General features: G+C 39.5%; 2 protein-coding genes across 2 annotated transcripts in view; both read right to left on the minus strand.

Annotated features, from left to right (window-relative positions):
- Positions 1–19383, minus strand: part of LOC105921281 (protein mono-ADP-ribosyltransferase PARP14) — a gene marked incomplete in the record, with an annotated part of 115697 nt that overhangs the window by 90419 nt on the left and 5895 nt on the right.
- On the minus strand, positions 11795–13104 carry LOC105923982 (L-selectin-like). Its single transcript, XM_036146028.1, has 2 exons — positions 12721–13104; positions 11795–12414 (listed from the first exon to the last, which is right to left on the minus strand). Exons 1-2 carry the CDS (start codon positions 12794–12796, stop codon positions 12068–12070), a joined length of 423 nt encoding a protein of 140 aa, XP_036001921.1. The 5' UTR covers positions 12797–13104; the 3' UTR covers positions 11795–12067.

Here is a 19383-nt window from a genome sequence, read left to right on the forward strand (position 1 = left end):
ACATTGCCATTATCACTTTATTTTAGATCTGTAATTTATATATATATATATATATATATATATATATATATATATATATATATATATATTTTTTTTTTTTTTTTGTGGAGAATGTTGTATATATATAATTATGTTTTTTGTATATCTGGAGCGTGTAACGAAAATAACTTGCCTCTGGGATTATTAAAGTATTTCTGATTCTGATTTAATATCACTTTAGGCATAGGGCCTACACCAGACACATATTTTCATGAGCTTTTTTCTCATTTTTGTTGTTATTTATGCCCTAATCTATCACATAAGGTCTATTCTCTACAGGGGATACAAACCTCACCTGGAGCTTTGTTTGAAAAAAATGTTCTTATAACCCTCTCTAACTGCTGGTTTGCTGCTGACCGCCTACAAACAAAATTACACAATGAATAATATGGCTTTATGCTTTCCAGTGTGTAATTGTATTTTTCACTTACAGAATTATCATTATTTGCTAGATTAGTTTGTGATCATTTTTGTCCTAATTCTAACATGCTTAAGACCAGATCTGTATTGGCTAGTTTATGTAAGGCGACAGAAAGAGTTAATACCTAATGGTTCACAGATTGAAGGGCTGTCTAGTTTAATGTTTTCAGTGTTTACTGTAGCTGACTGCAGGCTTTTATAGCCAAGCAGCAGGAGAACGAGTCAATATTACTTGTGGGGTGATGTGAGGTCTAAGATGACTAAAGTTAAAAACTAATCATCCTCCATGTGACCTCGCACAGCATGGACTAATGTAGTGCACTGTGGCGTGTAGCGTTAGCTAGCTGAGTCAAATAATACCAGCACTGTTCAGAAAGCTGGTGAACAAAGTAGCAATACCTGTTAAATGAGACGGTTGCCTGGGTTGTCACTTGACATCGCAGCTGCGCTGGGTTGCCCGCTCGCTGTCACGTGTTAGTCTTTCACGGAGGCAGCATGCATTTTGACCTCACACGTGACACGTGAGAGCTGATGCAGGTGTGTGTGGATGGAGAGACATGGATGCAGCACACGCTTCATGGACTAAAACATGTGCCAGAAAGAAGAAGGGATGATGTAATCATTGGGTTATTGTAATATTATATTTTACACCATGTTAGCATTAAGTTAGGACAATAAAACCACAATTTTATCCCAAATATTTTTAGTGGTGCTGGTAAAGTGGGAGTCACTTTACCAAGAGTGGGATGGGACAAGATTTTTTTTTTTCCTTTTGTGGGAGAGGGAAAGGAACATGAAAGAAAATCACCCTCTAGTTCCTTTGTGCATCCTAGGCTGGAATCCTATCAAAAATGTACTTTTTACATCTTGAGTTTCAGGGGTTATCAACTGCCTCATGAAAATCTGACTTTGAACTAACTTGCTTCTAGAGACTGCAAACAGTCTTCTGCTCTTTTGCGAGCTCTCCCAGTTTGGTTTTGTCCAAACTGGGAGAGCGATAGCTACGATAGCACTTCCTGTGCTATCGTAGCGCAGCAGGTCTTGGTGATATCACAGTAAATTGGGCAAAAGACTGGACTATTTCTGCCCTGCGATGGTCTGGTGACCTGTCCAAGCTGTACCCTGCCTCTCGCCCATTGACAGCTGGAGATCGGCACCGGCGCCCTCACGACCCCAGCAGGGATAAGCGTGTTGGAAAATTAATGGATGGATGGACTGGGCTGTTCCTTTTTCCTTGCCATAAAGATCTCCAGAAAATGGTATTATTGGGCTTTCTTCGTCTGGAAACAGATGCATAGAATACCTTATGGGCGCTGAACTGGATGAACTTGCACGAAAAGTCATCCTACAGATTCTGGCCCACGGCCTATAAAAACTGTCATGTGTCAAGTCAGCTGTGGTTGTTCTTCCCTGACTCCTGCAGGGTGTGACAGGCGGACGCCAGCAGCAGTTTGGAGTCTTTGATAAAAGGCTGATTCCCCTTAAAGGCAAAATAAATACTATATTATTGTGTATACAGCTAAAACAAATTTTGTTTTGTCCATTATCAAATTATTAATGTAAAATGGCATTAGAAAAAAACCCGTAGGCCTCATAATCTCAGATGCAATATATAAGAAAGACTACACCTTACCCAATCAGCTTCTTTCAAGTTGGAGGAAATGGTTTCCCTGCCTCTTTGTTCTTCACTTAGTGAATCTTCATTCTATTTTACAAGAAATTATGTCATATTAATAGAAATAGCAAAGATTAATAGGAAAAAGCATGTTGTCAACTCAAAATTGCTCTGGTTGGCTGGGGAAACAGCTGGTGATCTTCTTACCCCTTTAGAAACCTTCAGTAGTTGAAAACAAAGTCCAGGTGAGCTTTACTATGATTACCATCAGTACTCCACAATCTGACTGGAAGTGGCTTGGAAATGGATCTGTATGATAGTGAATTTATTTTACAGACTGACTTATGTTAAAAAGAAAAACGACAATCTGAAGCGGATATATTGACGGCGATTCTGTGGAATAGCAGCCCTGAGCCAAAACACTGTATAACCATTTGGAGATGTAGCTTAGACTGGTACGAATCACTTTGAAGCTGTGGTATCTAAAGGTTGGCCATGGAGGGACACCTTCTCTATGGTAACACAGATGTGTGTATTGTCTTAATTTCACTTAAGTTTAATACATGATATTAATCTCCTGTTTGTCACAGCTAAACATTGTAATGATGGTGCCGATGGGAACTGATTTAAAACCTCTAAGAGGGAAAACTGTCCCGTTATTTGTTGACCAAGAGGTAGGAGCAACCGAGATACTGCAAGAGGTGTGAACATGAAAAAATGAGAACATTCAACAAGGACATAAAAGAAGGACCATACATCCTTTTATATCCAGACTGCTCAGAGGTAATTCATGGGCCTGGATCAGAAAGGCCATTCAACTTGGCAGAAAATAAAAAAGAACTTGGAAGGCCATATTCCAGGATCGCGTTTTTCATTTGTCTTGAGACCTATTTAAAAGTAATTTTTTAAATGGGTCTCTAGGCTAAGTGTCATTTTTTTATTTGAAATCCCTCGATGTTTGAGAGCGACATAAAGCCATCAGTAAAGTTCCCATCTGGAGGAAAGCCACCTGGTCAACTAACCTTTGGCGCTAGCTGTTATTAGCTTGACACAAACTACAGCACCCAGTTAAGGGCTGCTTTGGACAAGTCCCTGTTCCGTGGGCACCTCAGCCAACCCACCAGAACAGTACCACCAGGATTAACCCATTTTCTGTAGGAAATCCTGGCAGGATTTAACCCCTCTCCTACACCGGAAATGAGAAGGGAAGGATGAGCAGACACCGATGCACCGTAATGAGACAGAAACACAAGGGCAAATATGCAAGCTGGCATAAGCAAATTGTGATTATTTAAACATTTTTTTCCTTAGATGCAAGGCCAATCCCCCCTGATGGGGGACAGTGGTCCCACATGTACATGTCAAACTGTCCACTGCATTATCGCAGTTTCTCAGCAGAGGATAATAGAAACCCTCCCTCAGTTTGTCCATCAAATGTTTATTATATATATTCATAACCACATGCTACACTCATCCAAATGTCATATGTCATGATGAATCATATGCCACAATTACTTTGCTGCTTTTCCCTGTTTTTGTACTCTCTTTGAATATCTAAATGATTTTTTTTTTATATGTAGCATCTGATCATCGCACAAGTATCTTTTACCTCATTACTTACCTTATTACCTCATCAGATATCTGATATCTGTGACTTGAAAGACTTGAAAAGACTTTTTGCTCATTCGTGAAGGGACTAATACCAAAACCTTCAGACTCTGATACAACATTTTGATCTTTTTTATCCCCCTATTCTTTTCTATAAAGTCTCAGCAGGATGTGTTTAGAGAAAAAACACTGCAGCCTGTGTTCATGCCTGTTGTATGTCCTTCCAGCAGAAGTGTTCAAAACAAATTTCATCACGGTAACACATGGTGACAATATAGAATCTTTGTGTTTGAAACAGAGTTTGTGTTCACTTTATAGGTTCAAACATGGTCTTTCAGCCCTTCAGTTCTTGACTGCACTACAGCAACATCCTACTGTGAGGCACAGTCTGCTGAGTGTATACAGCTTCCGTTTATATATCCTTCACTTCTTATTTTACTGTATTCTTATTTTTTGTCTGCACCATCAATACCAAGTCAAATTCCTTGTAAGTGCAAACCTACTTGCCGATTAAACTTGATTCTGATTCTACTTTGCTGACCCCTGTCCTGTGCCACATGGAAAAGCAACTCACTTGCTTTGAACTAGAAAGACTGTTTAAACCTGGGTTAACATCACTTCCCCCATATGGCTTGGAACCATCTCCACGGATCGAGTTCCTGGATGACTCTCCGTTCATACATGTGCAAACTTGCTGAAACTACCACTCCTGGGGTCCGTTCTTCGTACGTCGCTAACTCAGTTAGCTGGATTTGATTGTTGACGATTTGGCATGATCTTGGATTGTTTGGTTCTTCGACACTCATCCTGGACTTGCTGTCATAGCAACATGTGCGCAAGCTTCATGAGCTCACGAGCAGGCTTATTTCATGTAAACAGGATTAGATCGCAGCTTTATAAGCGGAGGAGATAGGGAAGTCTGTCCAGCCAGCGCACTTGGACCACCTAGTGGCAGAGCTGCACGGGACAGAATTGTAGAACATCATTTTTGAATTTTTAATAAAAGACAAGACAAATATGCTTAGTTCCTGTCGTTTTATTTAAACAATTCTTTATAAAGAAAAGCCAGCAAGTCATCTTTTGCCTGCAATAAGAGATAGTTATGTAAAGTCAGCAATACTACTATTTGTCAAATGGTGTATTTGCACTTACTATGAAGGTCCTTTTGAAGCAACTCTTTTTCAAGTTGTCGAGTTCAATTTCTCCTCTTAATTTGTGTTTTTTTTACAGATCAAAATACAAATTTTCAGTGGTTTGATAATTGCTGTTTTTAGGGACTGGGGGAAAACACCTGACAGAAGGGACGTGTTTATTATCTGAGTCAACTCAGACGCTATGACAGGTAAAACGTTCTTAAAGAAAACTGTGGGACCACCACCTGTTTCTTATTTTTTTTCAGCCTTTTTCTTGGTGGCTGTTATAAACAGACAAACATCATTTAACAGTGGTTTTTAAAAAGAGGAAAAAGTGGCTTTTTAAAATACAGTATAATAATTAAAGGCTACCATTTTGTAGAATATTCTTGTACTTCACTTTTACTTGTCCCCATGTTCTAGTGGCTCCCGTGGAGGCTCTGACATAAAAGAACAAAGTAAATATGAAATTATTAAATGCAAAAATACATACTGTAGAAAGTGATAGAAACATCTACCATGGGCAGCACTTACGCATTTAATTTGTCTGCTACTTTTTGCCAGCCCTCCTCATTTTGATCAATGACTCAAATTCGGCATAACCTTCCATTAAAAGCTCTTCTGCTTGGGAGAAAAACTGTGCGCGTGTTGTGCAATTATACACAACAAAATAATGTATGCACTGCTGCGGTATATCTGGTTCTTCCGTCTGTTCTGTGTCATTTAAAAACTCCAAAGACCGGCCACATGAAAAACAAAACCATGTTAATCTGCTCATTGTATCATTGCTCATATGTGTGCCACATAACAGGCAAAACGCAACTCAATTGGTGTCCATCTTGAGTCATCATGAAGCTAAGATGACCAGATTTCTGAAATCAAATCTGGGGACATTTCTAGCTCATGGATACAAATCAATACATTTCATCAAGATGAAATTGGGAAACTGGGACAGTAATGGTTTCATTTATTTTTACATATTAATATTTAAACAACAAAAATCAAGTATAAAAGCCAGGAATGTGTCTCTCCACTCTTTTAGTATATCCTAAGATTAATAAAATGAATAAATCAACAGTGTTAATAATAGAAAACAAGAAGTATGTCTCTGGGTTGGGGCAAAGTGTGGGGGTGGGAGTGGAGGGGTCAAGGGTGGTTAGCAGGGCTTTCCATTTTTGTCAGTCCCAAAGAGCTCTACCCCCCCCCAAGGAGATAGTGATTAGAGGAAAAGAAAAAACAGAAAAGTAAATACAAACATTTAGCCTGTGCCTGTGACTGTCTGTGGAGACAGAGTTCCCCCAACTCTTCAAAAAAGTGCAACAAATACTTATTCTGTTCAAGTCTACATACCTATGAGAAATAGGTTTTTCTGTGTTAACATCAAAAAGAAGTAGCAGTCAAGCCTGCAGGTAAAGGTTGATATATGTTTCTTACTGTCAACTGGCTGCATCAGGAGCCTGTGCATTTTAAAGTAGCAGATTAATTTCTCCTAGTAATGGGCTATAAGCACAGCTCCACTACTTCCTGAACCTCAGCAGCTCCTTTGTTTCCTGTCTTTCATCACTGGACAAGCTGATTAATCCAGGTGTGTCTGGCTGGTTACTGAGGTCAGACACACCTGGGTTAATCAGTCTGATCAGTAATGAAAGACAGAAAGCAAAGGAGCTGCTGAGGTTCAGGAAGAGGTGGAGCTGTGCATAGAGCCTGTTTGGGACAAGAAAATGGGTTGTGGTGATGTGAGGTGAAAAAAAGCACAGAATTGGAAATCTCCTTGCCATTAACGCAAGTGATTGTGTGTGTAGTGCAGCATGAACATCTATAACTACATTATGTGTATGTGTATGTGTATGGTAGTAGTTGATGTACTAGTATATTTAAAAGAACTCAGGCTTTCAGCACTTTTACAGTTTTCTGGAAGTTTGTTCCAGAAAAGCGGCGCATAGGAACTAAATGCTGCTTCTCCTGGTTTAGTTTTGGTTCTAGGTATGCAGAGTAGGCTGGAGCCAGAAGACCTTATTGGTCTGGATGGTTGATACACTGATAACAAGTCTGTGATGTATTTAGGTGCTAAGCCATTCAGTGATTTATAGACTAACAGGAGTGTTTTAAAGTCTATTCTCTGGGATACAGGGAGCCAGTGTAAGGACTTTAGAACTGGGGTTATGTGCTCTACTTTCTTAGTCTTAGTGAGAACGCGGGCAGCAGCGTTCTGGATCAGCTGCAGCTGTCTGATCCACTTTGTAGGCAGGCCTGTAAAAACACCATTGCAGTAATCAATTCTACTAAATATAAACGCATGGATCTGTTTTTCCAGATCCTTCTGAGACATTAGTCCTTTAATCCTAGATATGTTCTTCATTACGACCTTGTAACTGTCTTCAGATGCTTTTGGAGGTTCAGGTCTGAGTCCATCACTACACCCAGATTTCAGGCCAGATCAGTGGTTTTTAGCTGAAGCGACTGAAGCTGTGTGCTAACCTTTGATCTCTCCTCTATTGGTCCAAATATTATTACTTCAGTTTTGTTTTTATTCAATTGAAGAAAGTTTAGGCACATCCAGGCATTGATTTCTTCTAAACATTTCCTCAGTGCCTGAACTGGTTCATAGTCACCTGGTGACATGGTGATGTAGAGCTGTGTGTCGTCTGCATAGTTATGGTAGCTGATGTTGTTTTTTTATGATCTAAGCAAGAGGGAGCATGTAGATATTGAAGAGGAGGGGACCCAGAATGGACCCTTGGGGAACCCCACATGTGATTTTTGTCATCTCTGATGTAAAGTTACCTACTGATACAAAAAAGTCCCTGTCCTTTAAGTAGGATTTAAACCAGTGGAGAGCTGTACCAGAGAGACCGACCCAGTTCTCCAGGCGTTCTAACAGAATGGAGTGATCGACAGTATCAAATGCTGCACTAAGGTCCAATAGAACCAGCACGGTGGTTCTTCCACAGTCTGTATTTATATGGATGTCATTAAACACCTTGATAAGGGCGGTCTCTGTACTGTGGTGAGCACGGAAAGCGGCTGGTCATTGTTAAGAAGGTGTTTAATTGTTTTATTGATTATTGTTTTTCAATAATCTTACTGATAAAGGGAGGTTTGAGATGGGCCTGTAGTTCTGGAGTAGAAGTTTGTCTAAATTGTTCTTTTTCAGCAGTGGTTTGATAATTGCTGTTTTTAGGGACTGGGGGAAAACACCTGACAGAAGGGACGTGTTTATTATCTGAGTCAACTCAGACGCTATGACAGGTAAAACTTTTTTAAAGAAAGCTGTGGGGAGAACATCAAGCCAGCAGGAGGAGGAACTTAGCTGCTGAATGATCTGCTATAAGCTTTTGTGGTTTATTTGGCTGAATTGGGACATTTTGTCAGAAATAGTTCTTGTGTTGATATGGAAGTACAAAGTGATCCTCTAATTTTTATCATTTTCTCAGTAAAAAGGCAGGCCCTGGTGGAGTGGAGGTCGGAAGCCACGGACACAGGAGGATTTGTTAACTGTTGCTGGGCTGGTGGTCGCCGTTCGGAATCACAGGCAGGGTTGTTTCATTTCCATACGCGCCGTTTACATCATAATTCAGTTCGAGTCGGCAGATCTTCTGTTCCATAACAGCTATCTTCTGTAGGAGCGTCAAAGTCCATTGTGGTGAGGGTAGGCATCTTTCCAAAATCAAAAATAAATAAAAGAAAATAAATAAAATAACTAAATCAAACTTTTTGTGGTTTTGGCTAAGAGATAAAAGGAGATAAAAAGTAAAAAAGGAAAATGCAGGAAAATGCAAGCAAGCAGGGAGCAGAGAAAAAAGCGTCCGACTCATCCTAGCGCTTCAGAGGTATAAGCGCTAGAAGAAGAGAAGAGGATATATTATATGCGGAACTGAAATTTTTTAAACACAAGAAAAGAAGAAAAAAACTATACTGCCTCTTCACTCTGTCAAAGCTGGGAAGTGCAGTGAAACTCAGAAAGAGGTTATATCCTCGGGCAATTGGGCTGCTCAACTCACACCTGAGTCACTGTTTTACATGGCATAGTTTGCACACTACATCACTCAATACGTTACTTTATCACTCAAATCATGTCCACGCTTTATCACTAGAACTTTATTAATACATACCATACATTGTAAATATGTGAAACTGAAATATTAACTGAACAGGGTCTGAGGCAGTGGCCCTGGTAATTTGGATGAAATAACAACAGAAGACAAGACAAGTAAAAAGGAAAAAACTGTCTGTGGTAAACCTTGTCAATGGTTTTAACCAAATTTAACCATTGAACAGCAGAAAAGGTTAAACATCAACATAATGTATATAATCCAAGAATATCTATTATTGTTATTATTATTATTATTATTATTATTATTATTATTATCCATCCATCCATCCATTTTCCGAACCGCTTTATCCCTCATGGGGTCGCGGGGGGTGCTGGTGCCTATCTCCAGCGTTCACTGGGCGAGAGGCAAAGTAGACCCTGGACAGGTCCCCAGTCCATCGCAGGGCATATTATTATTATTATTATTATTATTATTATTATTATTATTATTATTATTATCTCTTACTCCATCATTCTCAGATCATGCAGATCTTGTCTCATTCAGTTCTCCTGTTACTGACTCCTATTTCTTCATGAGGAACTTTCATATATCCAAACTGAGCAGTAGAAAAGCTCACCTAAGCCTGGAAGTCTATGGTCATGAATCACAACCATAAATCAGCAAAACAACTTAAAACTTATAATAACTAACTATCTGAAATATAAACTAAAGGTCACCAATCAGTTCTAAAACATCTTTAGACGAACTCTTGTTGATCCTGGAGAACCAGCGTACCAGATTAGCGCCTTGCAAGGAGTTTTCAAGCTTTCTGTTACATTTTATCCGAGTGTCTTTTACTCAGGCGAGCAGCAATTCGTGGTCTTGTCTTGTCTATATACATATATACCTTATAATTAAGGATAAAAATATTTTTTTCCAGTCCTGTTTGAACAGATAATAAAATTAATACATTGCATTCAGACAATACAGATAAACATTATGCGATAATATTTACAGACTGCTCCTAGCATGCCCGATGATGACGTCAAGCAATACAATGGAGAGAACGTAAACCGCATCCATTTCTTTCAGGAAAGTCTTCAGTATTTTCAATACAATGTAGCTTAGCATTCTTTAATGATTTAAGGAAATAAATAAGAATTTTCAGTACCGTAATTACATTATTTTTGCCGACCCGGAAGTTATTCTGTTTGCGCAGGCGCAGCTGAGCTGATGGAACGGATCGTGCTACTGGTACAGATTGGGTAGTGACTGTGCACTCTGTTTCTCGTCTTTATGTTAACAGCAACGCAGCCAGCTACCGTAACACCTATTTCTGCGCGCAACATGCTCACACTCTCTTTCTACCGTTATTACAGTCTACATGTAACATTTTCCCGGTCTTTCTTAAAAATGGTCAAATCGGGGACATTTCCATTTAAGCCGGGGACAGGTCATCAAAGACGGGGACTGTCCTCGGAAATCAGGGATGTCTGGTCACCCTGCATGAAGCTCCTGTTATCACTTCCAGGTAAGCTTAGAAGACAGTCCCTCCCTTCCAGTTAATTTTGTCATTTGTAAATTTGTTTTCTGAAATGTAAAATTTTTTCAAGATTTGTAAAAGTGTTTTGTGTGTTGTTAAATTGTTTTCTGAAATTTTAATTTGTTTCAATATTTGTAAAAGTGTTTCAGATTTTGTATTGTTGTTTTGCACTTCCAGGCCACCGTACAATTAAGATGTGACCGGGAATGCAATAAGAGTACGGGAGGAATTACACTCTGATAGGGACAAGGTTGAAGGAGGACCATGGAAAGCCAGATGAAGCTTAGCTACGATGGAGATAGGGATGGAGGTGGGTTGAATCAGGGTCATCTGAGTCAAAATCGGACATGGCGGCAACCACTGCTTGCGCTTTGGCTGGGTGGCAGGGTGAGTCGTGGATTTAAAAACCTTTTAAGATGAACTCTGGATGCTGATTGGGTTTCGTGGAGGTGCAGTTCAAAGCCAATTGGCTTCAATACTCCAGCACCTTCACCACCTTCACAGATTTTAAACGGTCCTTCACAATTAAGTTCAGAGTATGTGCAAAACATGGATGATGCCTCCATCTAGTCTTTTGCACTGCAGCAACCTTTCACTGCATACAATTTGGGTTTTTCTGAAGTTATCAGCAGACAAAGTTGATGTGGAAGTACTGGTTAACTGCGGTGTCCAGCAGTTTTCTGTTATCATGGAACACTGCAAATGCTTGCAGTGAATGTTGTTGCCAACCTGACATCCCTTTCCGCAGGCTTAGGGGAGGCTTTCACATTTAAAGGAACTTGCTGTGAGCCATACAAAGACAAATTCCTTGTGATGTTTTAAGCCTTATTCCATCAAAATGTGTGACTGCACATGAATTAGAGGAAAAATTCAACCATGGATGATTTCCCAGCCCCGCTGTTTTGTAATGTCATAGGCCCCAACCTGGCGGGCTGTGCCCGGCGCCCCCTTTTAGCCCTTCCGGCTTTAAATGGACTCTGGAATAACATGGAACACAACATTTGAGCAGACGGTGGCAGGCCTGGGGTATTTTTAACACCCCTGTTCTCTTATTGCCATCTGAGTCTGAGGCCTGGAGGAGGAGTGGGCCACCTAGTCAGGGTCTGGGCTGGGGATGGGCGTTGGGTTTTGGGGGCACTTCTGCTTTCCCCAGGAACAGGACGTAAGGGCAGGGTGTGGAAAAGGCAGTGCCTCCTGGTTTTTGGGGTGGATTCTGGTTGGCTGGCCTGTTCAGATCGTGTTGGCCTCTCTGTTTGGAGTGAACTCTCTCATGAGTTCTTTATAGTCTAATAAGCTGTATATTGCATTGAAAAAGGAAGCACTATTTTGTAAGTAATCCATTTATTAAACAACCAACAAACTAAAGATTCCACAAACAGAAAACATATTTCTTCATCCTAAACCACTTAAGAGAAAACAATACAGTATTATGTTGTAATTATGTCTATGTTTTAGACCAACATTTGATCAATATACTGTACATCTGTGCTCTTGTACTTAGAAACTGCAGATTAACTAAACTTTCAGAACAGTAACTGCAGTCTTAATTTCTTCTTATAGATATAATTTCCCTCAGTATCAGTATAGTTTCTACATTTTTGTAAAGCTCCTAGCTAAAAGACAGAAACTCTTGTAGATAAAATTAAACCCATGTTACCAGAGAGCAGAATGAGCTTTAAACCTTAGAACAGATGAAATTCAACTCCTCTGTGTCATTTCTTTGGAACCACCTATGCTGTCCTCCTGCATCCATGGCTCCAGAAATGTGATGATCATTCGTCCATCGTTCTGACGCCTGGCTCGTATTGCTGACCAAACTCTCCTTACAGACCCAGAACCAGACACCAGTGCCGTTGTAGCGCAGTCCCATCCAAACAAAAGGAGTTGAGGCGTTCTTGGCTTTCTCCTGGACCCATCTCTGCTCATCCAGGTTGGTGATGGTGACCAGGTCATGGTGGTGATTTCTGCAGTAGGATAAGGCATCCTTCCAGTTCATCTTTTCTTTGATCAGGATCACTCTATCTGTCATGGATGTCATGGGAACAATCATGTAATTCTTCAGAAACAATTATCACAGTTTACTTATTTTGTGTTTTAAAAATATCTTTGGCTGGAGCAAAACCTTTTAGATTGTTTTAATAAACCCGTCAATGGCCCTTATTTGAGATATACATTTGCATATAGAAAAATCATACATATATCCCAAATAAATGAACAACACAAAGGTAAATAAAAAACATAAGTTGAGGAAAACATAAATATTGTTTTATCACAACATTCTTATGATCTTGAATAAATGTGAAGTCGTTGGTTAAAAGAACAACTCACCATCATAACAGATGAAGGGTTTTCTGTGAGCACAGTTCTCATTCCTCCATCTGCCTTCTTCATCAAACACAGTCATGGCACATTGACCACTGTTGATTATCTGATAGTCAAACTGTAGATTCCAGTGTCTAAAGGAGAAACTGCTTCCATCTGACCACCTCCAGGTGTCTCTGAACAGACCGATTAAAATGTATGTACCACCTGCAACAGAACTGCATTCTGTCTTTACCTCCTCATCCTGGAGCTGTGTCAGTCCACTGATTAGGTCTGTGTGTTCTTTCCTGCAGTAACTCTGAGCTTCTGTCCAGTTTTTCTTTTCTTGAATCAAGTGGAATTTTTTTGATGAATTCCTGTCTGTGTAATAAACTAAATGTGAGCATCGACCTGTTTTAGTACTTTCTCTACAAAATATAATCCTAAATCAGGAGCCGTGAAATCCATGAAATGTTTAAGTATTCACTGAAAGCTCCAGTTAATTTCTTATCACAAAATATTACACTTTTTTTTGCCACTTTCCACATTGATAAATAATTTGCATCCAGAATACAGGATTTAACTAGGGGCTTGAAAGAGAAATTCTCTTACCATTATAGCAGAGAAAAAATTCAAGCTCACTGCATGATATGTCTCCCCACTGCTGGTTGTCCGACAGCAATCCACAGTTCTGTAACTCCATGTAGTCATTTGGCTGACCCGGTTTCCATGGTTGGTAACTTTCATTGAACTCCACTCCAGGCAGAGACCAGCGCCATGTCCTGTTACCTCCTGTTTGATCATACAGACCAATCCAAGCTTCCCTCATATCTCCTGCTGAGTTACTGAGGAGTCTCTTCATGTCTGTCATGTTAGACACTGTGGCCAGGTCAGTGTGTCTCTCTCTGCAGTACTGCTGAGCTTCAGTCCAGGTCTTATTAACATTAATGTAGTGATACTCATAGAGATGACAAACCACTGCACTACACTGACCTATAAAAGCAAGGAAAAAAATTAGTGGAGATATCATTAACTTTATAATTAAAATAGAAATTATCTTTCTTTTATGATCTACTGATCTATTAAATTAAGCTGTATCATTCTAATGAAATTTTCAATAACAACATCATTTATGCAAAGACACTTACAAAAAAGAAGAAGCAGACTCCACTGCATGTTGGCACTGCAGGATGGAAATAATTTTTCTTTTGAAAGATTTGTCTCTGTTGAAGAAAACATGTATTTAAACTATATAAATAAAATGTATCAATTACAAATATTCAAAAACTGAAACTGATTCTGCACGCTTCATGTAGCATTTTTTGAAGGTTTGAAATAATTCTAGCCTTGTTTTGTTTGTTTTATGTTTCACATTAAATAAGTACTTTATTAATATGCTGTTTTAAAGTAGTAGAGGGAAAACTTACATCTGGTTATGTTGTCTTACGGAGAGGAGATGGTTCAGCTCCACCTGACGGATGATTTTATAGGCATGGGGAAAATTTGAATATTGAACCAGGAAAAAAAAAGACTAATCAAACACTTAAGTTAACAGTTTGTCATATTACAAAGATATTACAATAGATAGCAATGGTCACCATGTTTTACTCTAAAACCTTTTTACACTGTTTTAAACATTTACTTGATGCTGACATATTACCTCGATTCAAATGTTTAGACAATTCTTTGCTGTCATCATGGAGCAACTCCATATGCATCAATTCTTGTCTCATGAACATTATAAAAAAATCTGAGAAATAAAAAGAGAAGTAGTATACATTATTTTATGCATCTGTTTACTTCCATTGAAGCAGAACTTCGGATCAATAATGAGAAGCTTTCTGATAAACATGCTGAAAAACACAGGTTTAAATTTAAATAACTTTAAAAGAACCACCTGTTTGGAAGCGCCTAAGGCAGGTCAGAATGAAACGGGTCTTCATTTACATCTTATTTACATCTTATTAGAAATTTCCTTCTTTGCAGCAGAAGAAGCTGCTCACTGTATATACCTATGCTGTCCAGTTGTCATGTATGGCTTCTTGTCAATAACGTTAGCATTCAAATATTAAAATACATTGGTCAAAGTTCTTAGTCAGTCACAGAACTCTTTCAGAGGTATTTTTAAATTATGTTAAGAAACCAACTTTAAAAAAAAACCTTTTAGGAGCTGGAACATTTACAGTTGCAGAAACTAGAATTAGGAGTGATATAGACCTGTTGCCCTGACATCCCACATCACGAAGGTCCTAGAGAGACACCCGTTGGTCCACCTGAGTAGATAAGCCGCTATCAGGACCCCCTGCAGTTTGCTTATTGATGTGGAGTTGAAGACGCAGGTAGCAAAGTGAGGATCATGTTCTTTGATTTCTCCAGTGCCTTTAACACAATTCAGCCTCATCCGCTTTATCTGAAACTCCAGAACACTGTGTTGCCCTGCAATAGACTGGAGACCTGTCCAGGGTGTACCCCACCTCTCGCCCATTGAATGCTGGAGATAGGCACCAACACCCCTCTTGCAACCCCACAAGGGATAACAAAATGGATGAATGGACGGACGGACGGACGGATGGTAAATCTCCTTCCTAATTTAAAGGAGCATAGTGCAAGTTCCACGTTTTTTGGCATAAGTTGAAACCCGAGTGATTGGGAAAAGAGGAAAAGCATCTGCTGCTGCGAATGCACAGGTCTTTTGTTCAGAGGTGTGATGTCTTCTGAGCTAAGAAAGCGGTCAATATTGAAGTTACCCCATGTGCTCTTGCTAATGCATTGAATATGTCGGAGACTCAACAAAGTAACAAGGGGAATGAAAGTACGCAGTGCGTCACATACACACGCATGTGCAGAGGATTTTCGAATCACTCCCTTGTCAACTGACAACTATGGTAAATACATGATAACTAATTTTACACACCAGGAAACTGTAAAGGCATGTATGGTAAAGAAAATAAATAATATTTAAATTCACAACTTGCACCATGCACCTTTGAGTGGATCTAACACCAAGACCCCAACATGACTGCATAGCAACCCATTATTCGGTATGATTTATGATGCATCATTGATAAATTATCTGAAGTCAAATCTAAGAAATTTCACTCATTTCATACATTATTGACAAAGTATATGATGTGTTGGGAGAGCAACTGTTGATTTATTGCTGATAAGGAAGTTCAAATTTAGAGGAAGCAAAAATATGAAGGGGAACTCCCTGTCTGATTCCTAGTAGGAAGTAGGCTTTTCCCCAACACATTACTAGTAAAATACTGGTAGTCAGATTTGGGTAGAGTAGCCAGAGGTTTTACCTAAGTAAAAGAAGCACTACTTTAACATATTCTTACTCAAGTCAAAGTAAAAAATACCCAACCAAAAAAATTACTTAATATATTAGTAAATATATATTAACTGATTTAGTATGTTATAATAATGTAATCAGTCAGGTAAACATAAAATGATGCAACAAATTCTGGTATTTTAACTACTGATATTAAACATTTACAGACAATAACAATTACAATCAAAAATGCAGGCAGAAGAAACTCTTTTCCAAACAATAATTTTTCAACATAAAACTTATGAAACCAAGCAGTTAATGTATATACAGTAAGTTAGGACAGTGCAAAGTACTTCCAATGACAATATATATAGTTTAATCTGAAAAACTCATACGGAAAGAATAGACAATACGAATCATTTTATTGATACAAATATTTTAAGACTTTGGCGCTCAGACCTTTAATATGCATAAGCAGGTCCCCCAGGCCTGTATCTGGTGGTAGAGTGGAGATAGACAAAGTTGGTTCAGTCCATAGACGCTGGTTGGCAAGACGATCTGCTTGAGTGGTGAAATCCAGTAGACTGGGTGAGCTGATACCAGTGCTTTCACTCAGGGGCAGCTTGGGACCCGGAAGATAGATGCTGAGCTTGGATAAAACACAGGTTTGCATGAACCTTCCCATGATGAGCAAGCATGAAGCGACAGTGGAGAGGAAAAACTCCCTTTTTGGAAGAAACCTCTGGCAGAACCAGGCTCAACATGGCGGTACTTTTGCCGGGACCGATTGAGAAGTGACAGGGAATGCATTAAGAGTCAGGGAGGAATTACACTCTTATAGGGACGAGGTGGAAGAAGCCCCTTGGAAAGCAGATAGAGCTTAGCTACGATGGTGGAGAAGGGGATGGAAGGTAGGGTTGAATCAGGTCATCTGAGTCCAAAATCAGACATGTGCAACCACTGCTTGCGCTTTGGCTTAGTAGCAGGCTGAGTTGTGGGATTTAAAAAACCTTTAAGATGAACTCTGATGCTGACTGGGCTTCGTGGAGGTGTGGTTCAAAGCCGATTGGCTTGCATCTGAAGCAGATGAGCCTCTTATTGATGAGGGTAAATTATCAGTTTCTTCAGTTGAACTTCCGCCTAGGCTTAATTTCAATCTGTTAAACTCACAACGGAAAAGAAAATATTGATACAAATATTTTAAGACTTTAGTGCTCAGACCTCTGCAGGAAACATTATTGCTGAATTTTACTTCAATATGCATAAGCAGGGGTACACCAAGATGGGAAAATAGCCTTTTCAGTTTGTGAAGGGACAAACTGGGAATGCTGGAGGGAGGATCCATGAAAAGAAAATCGACCAGAAGATGAAGAACGCATTGAAGACAAGTCATTTTTCGTTAAGATGTTTTTTTTATCAAATAATGTTTTGCTTAACTCGAGATTTGCATTGTGAATGCCAAATGCTGCTTAAGCTACCTTAAGCTCATCCTATGTTCTTTAAAATTAACTTTGGTTCTTTAACTCAGATCTGCTGTGAAACAGGATTCACTGAATTATTCTGATGAAGCTGATGATGATCCCCCACTTTTGTCTTTGTGGGCACATAGTTCCTTAGCCTCTTTTGATCTTCATTTTGCTTAGTAGTTTTAGTTAAGTTTCACTAGCCTTTTAGAGAGGATTTGTTGATTGAAATATGGAGTTAATTCAGAGTAAAGAGAATTCTATAGTGGTGTTTTTCTGGATTTTATTTTATTTCTGTTAAGAATTCTTGAACTTGAAAAGTTGTCACTAATTTATTCTATGTGTGTGCAGAGTTTGCTGTTAAAAGATCGCCAGCGCTTGAATCATTCCTTCAACTATTGTCTTTATATCCGCTCTAGAGCTGATATTCATGTAATATCATAATATCATATTCATATTCATGTCTTTCCCCCATGTTGTTTGCTCTTTCTTCGAGAGTTTCAAGGGCAGCGCCTGGGGACCCTGTGTAAAGCGGGGTCTGGGGCAGTTTGGGGAACACACCTAACGGCTTGCGCTCATGTAGCAGCGGCCGACTGGCTGTGTTCCTGGCAGCGCAAGGCCCTCAGTCAATCGTTCCCCCAAAATGTTGTTAAGTGATGTGATGGACGGTTGTACTGGGAACTGAATTTTTCGATTGTAATGCAAATTGCAGTTGACTAATAAAATTGATTGATTGATTGATTGATTGTAATGCCATTTCACACGTGACAGAACTGCAGTAATTCGGGACATGACGGACTGCGTTTCCCATGATGCAATGTGGTCAAATGGCCACCAACTCCCATCATGCAACGTGGCCCAAAATGGCCGCCGCCCCTAGCAACCGTTGCTAGGCAAAGGTGATAAACTCGTTGCGCCTCGCATCGATCTTCTTTTCCTGGCACACCACCAACCTGAGAAGACATACACAGCTGTTTCACTTTGTTGGGGCAATCCCACGCCACGTGCTCGATAACTTCGCTGGACCGAAGGTTGTTGAAGCAAACTTATCCCTGCATTAATTATAGCAGGAGGTCGACTTTAAAAGTACTTTTTAATCCCTCTGATGTAAAGACTGAGATCCGCCTTATCTCCCAGTGATCTAAAGAGGACCCCGCTTTGTCTGGCCAACAAAGCGACTGTAAGCCCGGAGGAAGAGACGAAGGAGCCTCCTCATTCCGTCCCCACTGCTGCTCGCTCCTGCCAACAACCGCCGCCAAGCAGTCAAGAAGCGTTCAGGACGCCGCGTCACTGTTTGTTCTTTTATTTTCACATTTATTTTGCATGTGTAGTTTTAGTAATGAGTAAGATTTCCAAGGTTGTTGAATCAGAGAATTACTGTAACAGGGAATTGCTTTTGGTTCAATAAAAACTGCGGAATAGAAATTGTTTTGTGTTCAATTCAATTCACAGTTGCCTGGTTATTCAGAGCTACACTCCTTTTGGAGTTAACATCTGATATTAATACAGAGACACCATCATTGGATGGTGATAAGGAATAAAGATTTAAACTCTAATTGCAGTTATATTGGGGTTATCACAGTCTGCCGGATAAACCTCGGTTAAAATCCGACCAGATCATTTATTCCAGCATAAATAAGTTCATAACAGCTAGTTAATTAATGCATTAGTAGTATAAATCATTATAAGCTTCTAGCTAACATCACCACTATTTGAACTATATTTTGTTATAGCGGAATTTTGAGTTGAATGACTTATTACTTAAATTATATATAAGCATATTCAAACAGCTTCTGGCATAACATTCACCAGACAATACCTAACAGAGAGTTATTTGTTAAACATTAAATAACTTTAGTGTATAATAGCACACCTGAAAGTAATCGATGGGCAAAAGCATTGAGATGACTGGAATGACAGGAGGAACAAAGAGTGGGCTGGGTCAGCATGATT

This window comes from Fundulus heteroclitus, chromosome 14 (genome assembly GCF_011125445.2).
Source record: "Fundulus heteroclitus isolate FHET01 chromosome 14, MU-UCD_Fhet_4.1, whole genome shotgun sequence".
In the NCBI taxonomy this organism is placed as follows: Eukaryota; Metazoa; Chordata; class Actinopteri; order Cyprinodontiformes; family Fundulidae; genus Fundulus; species Fundulus heteroclitus.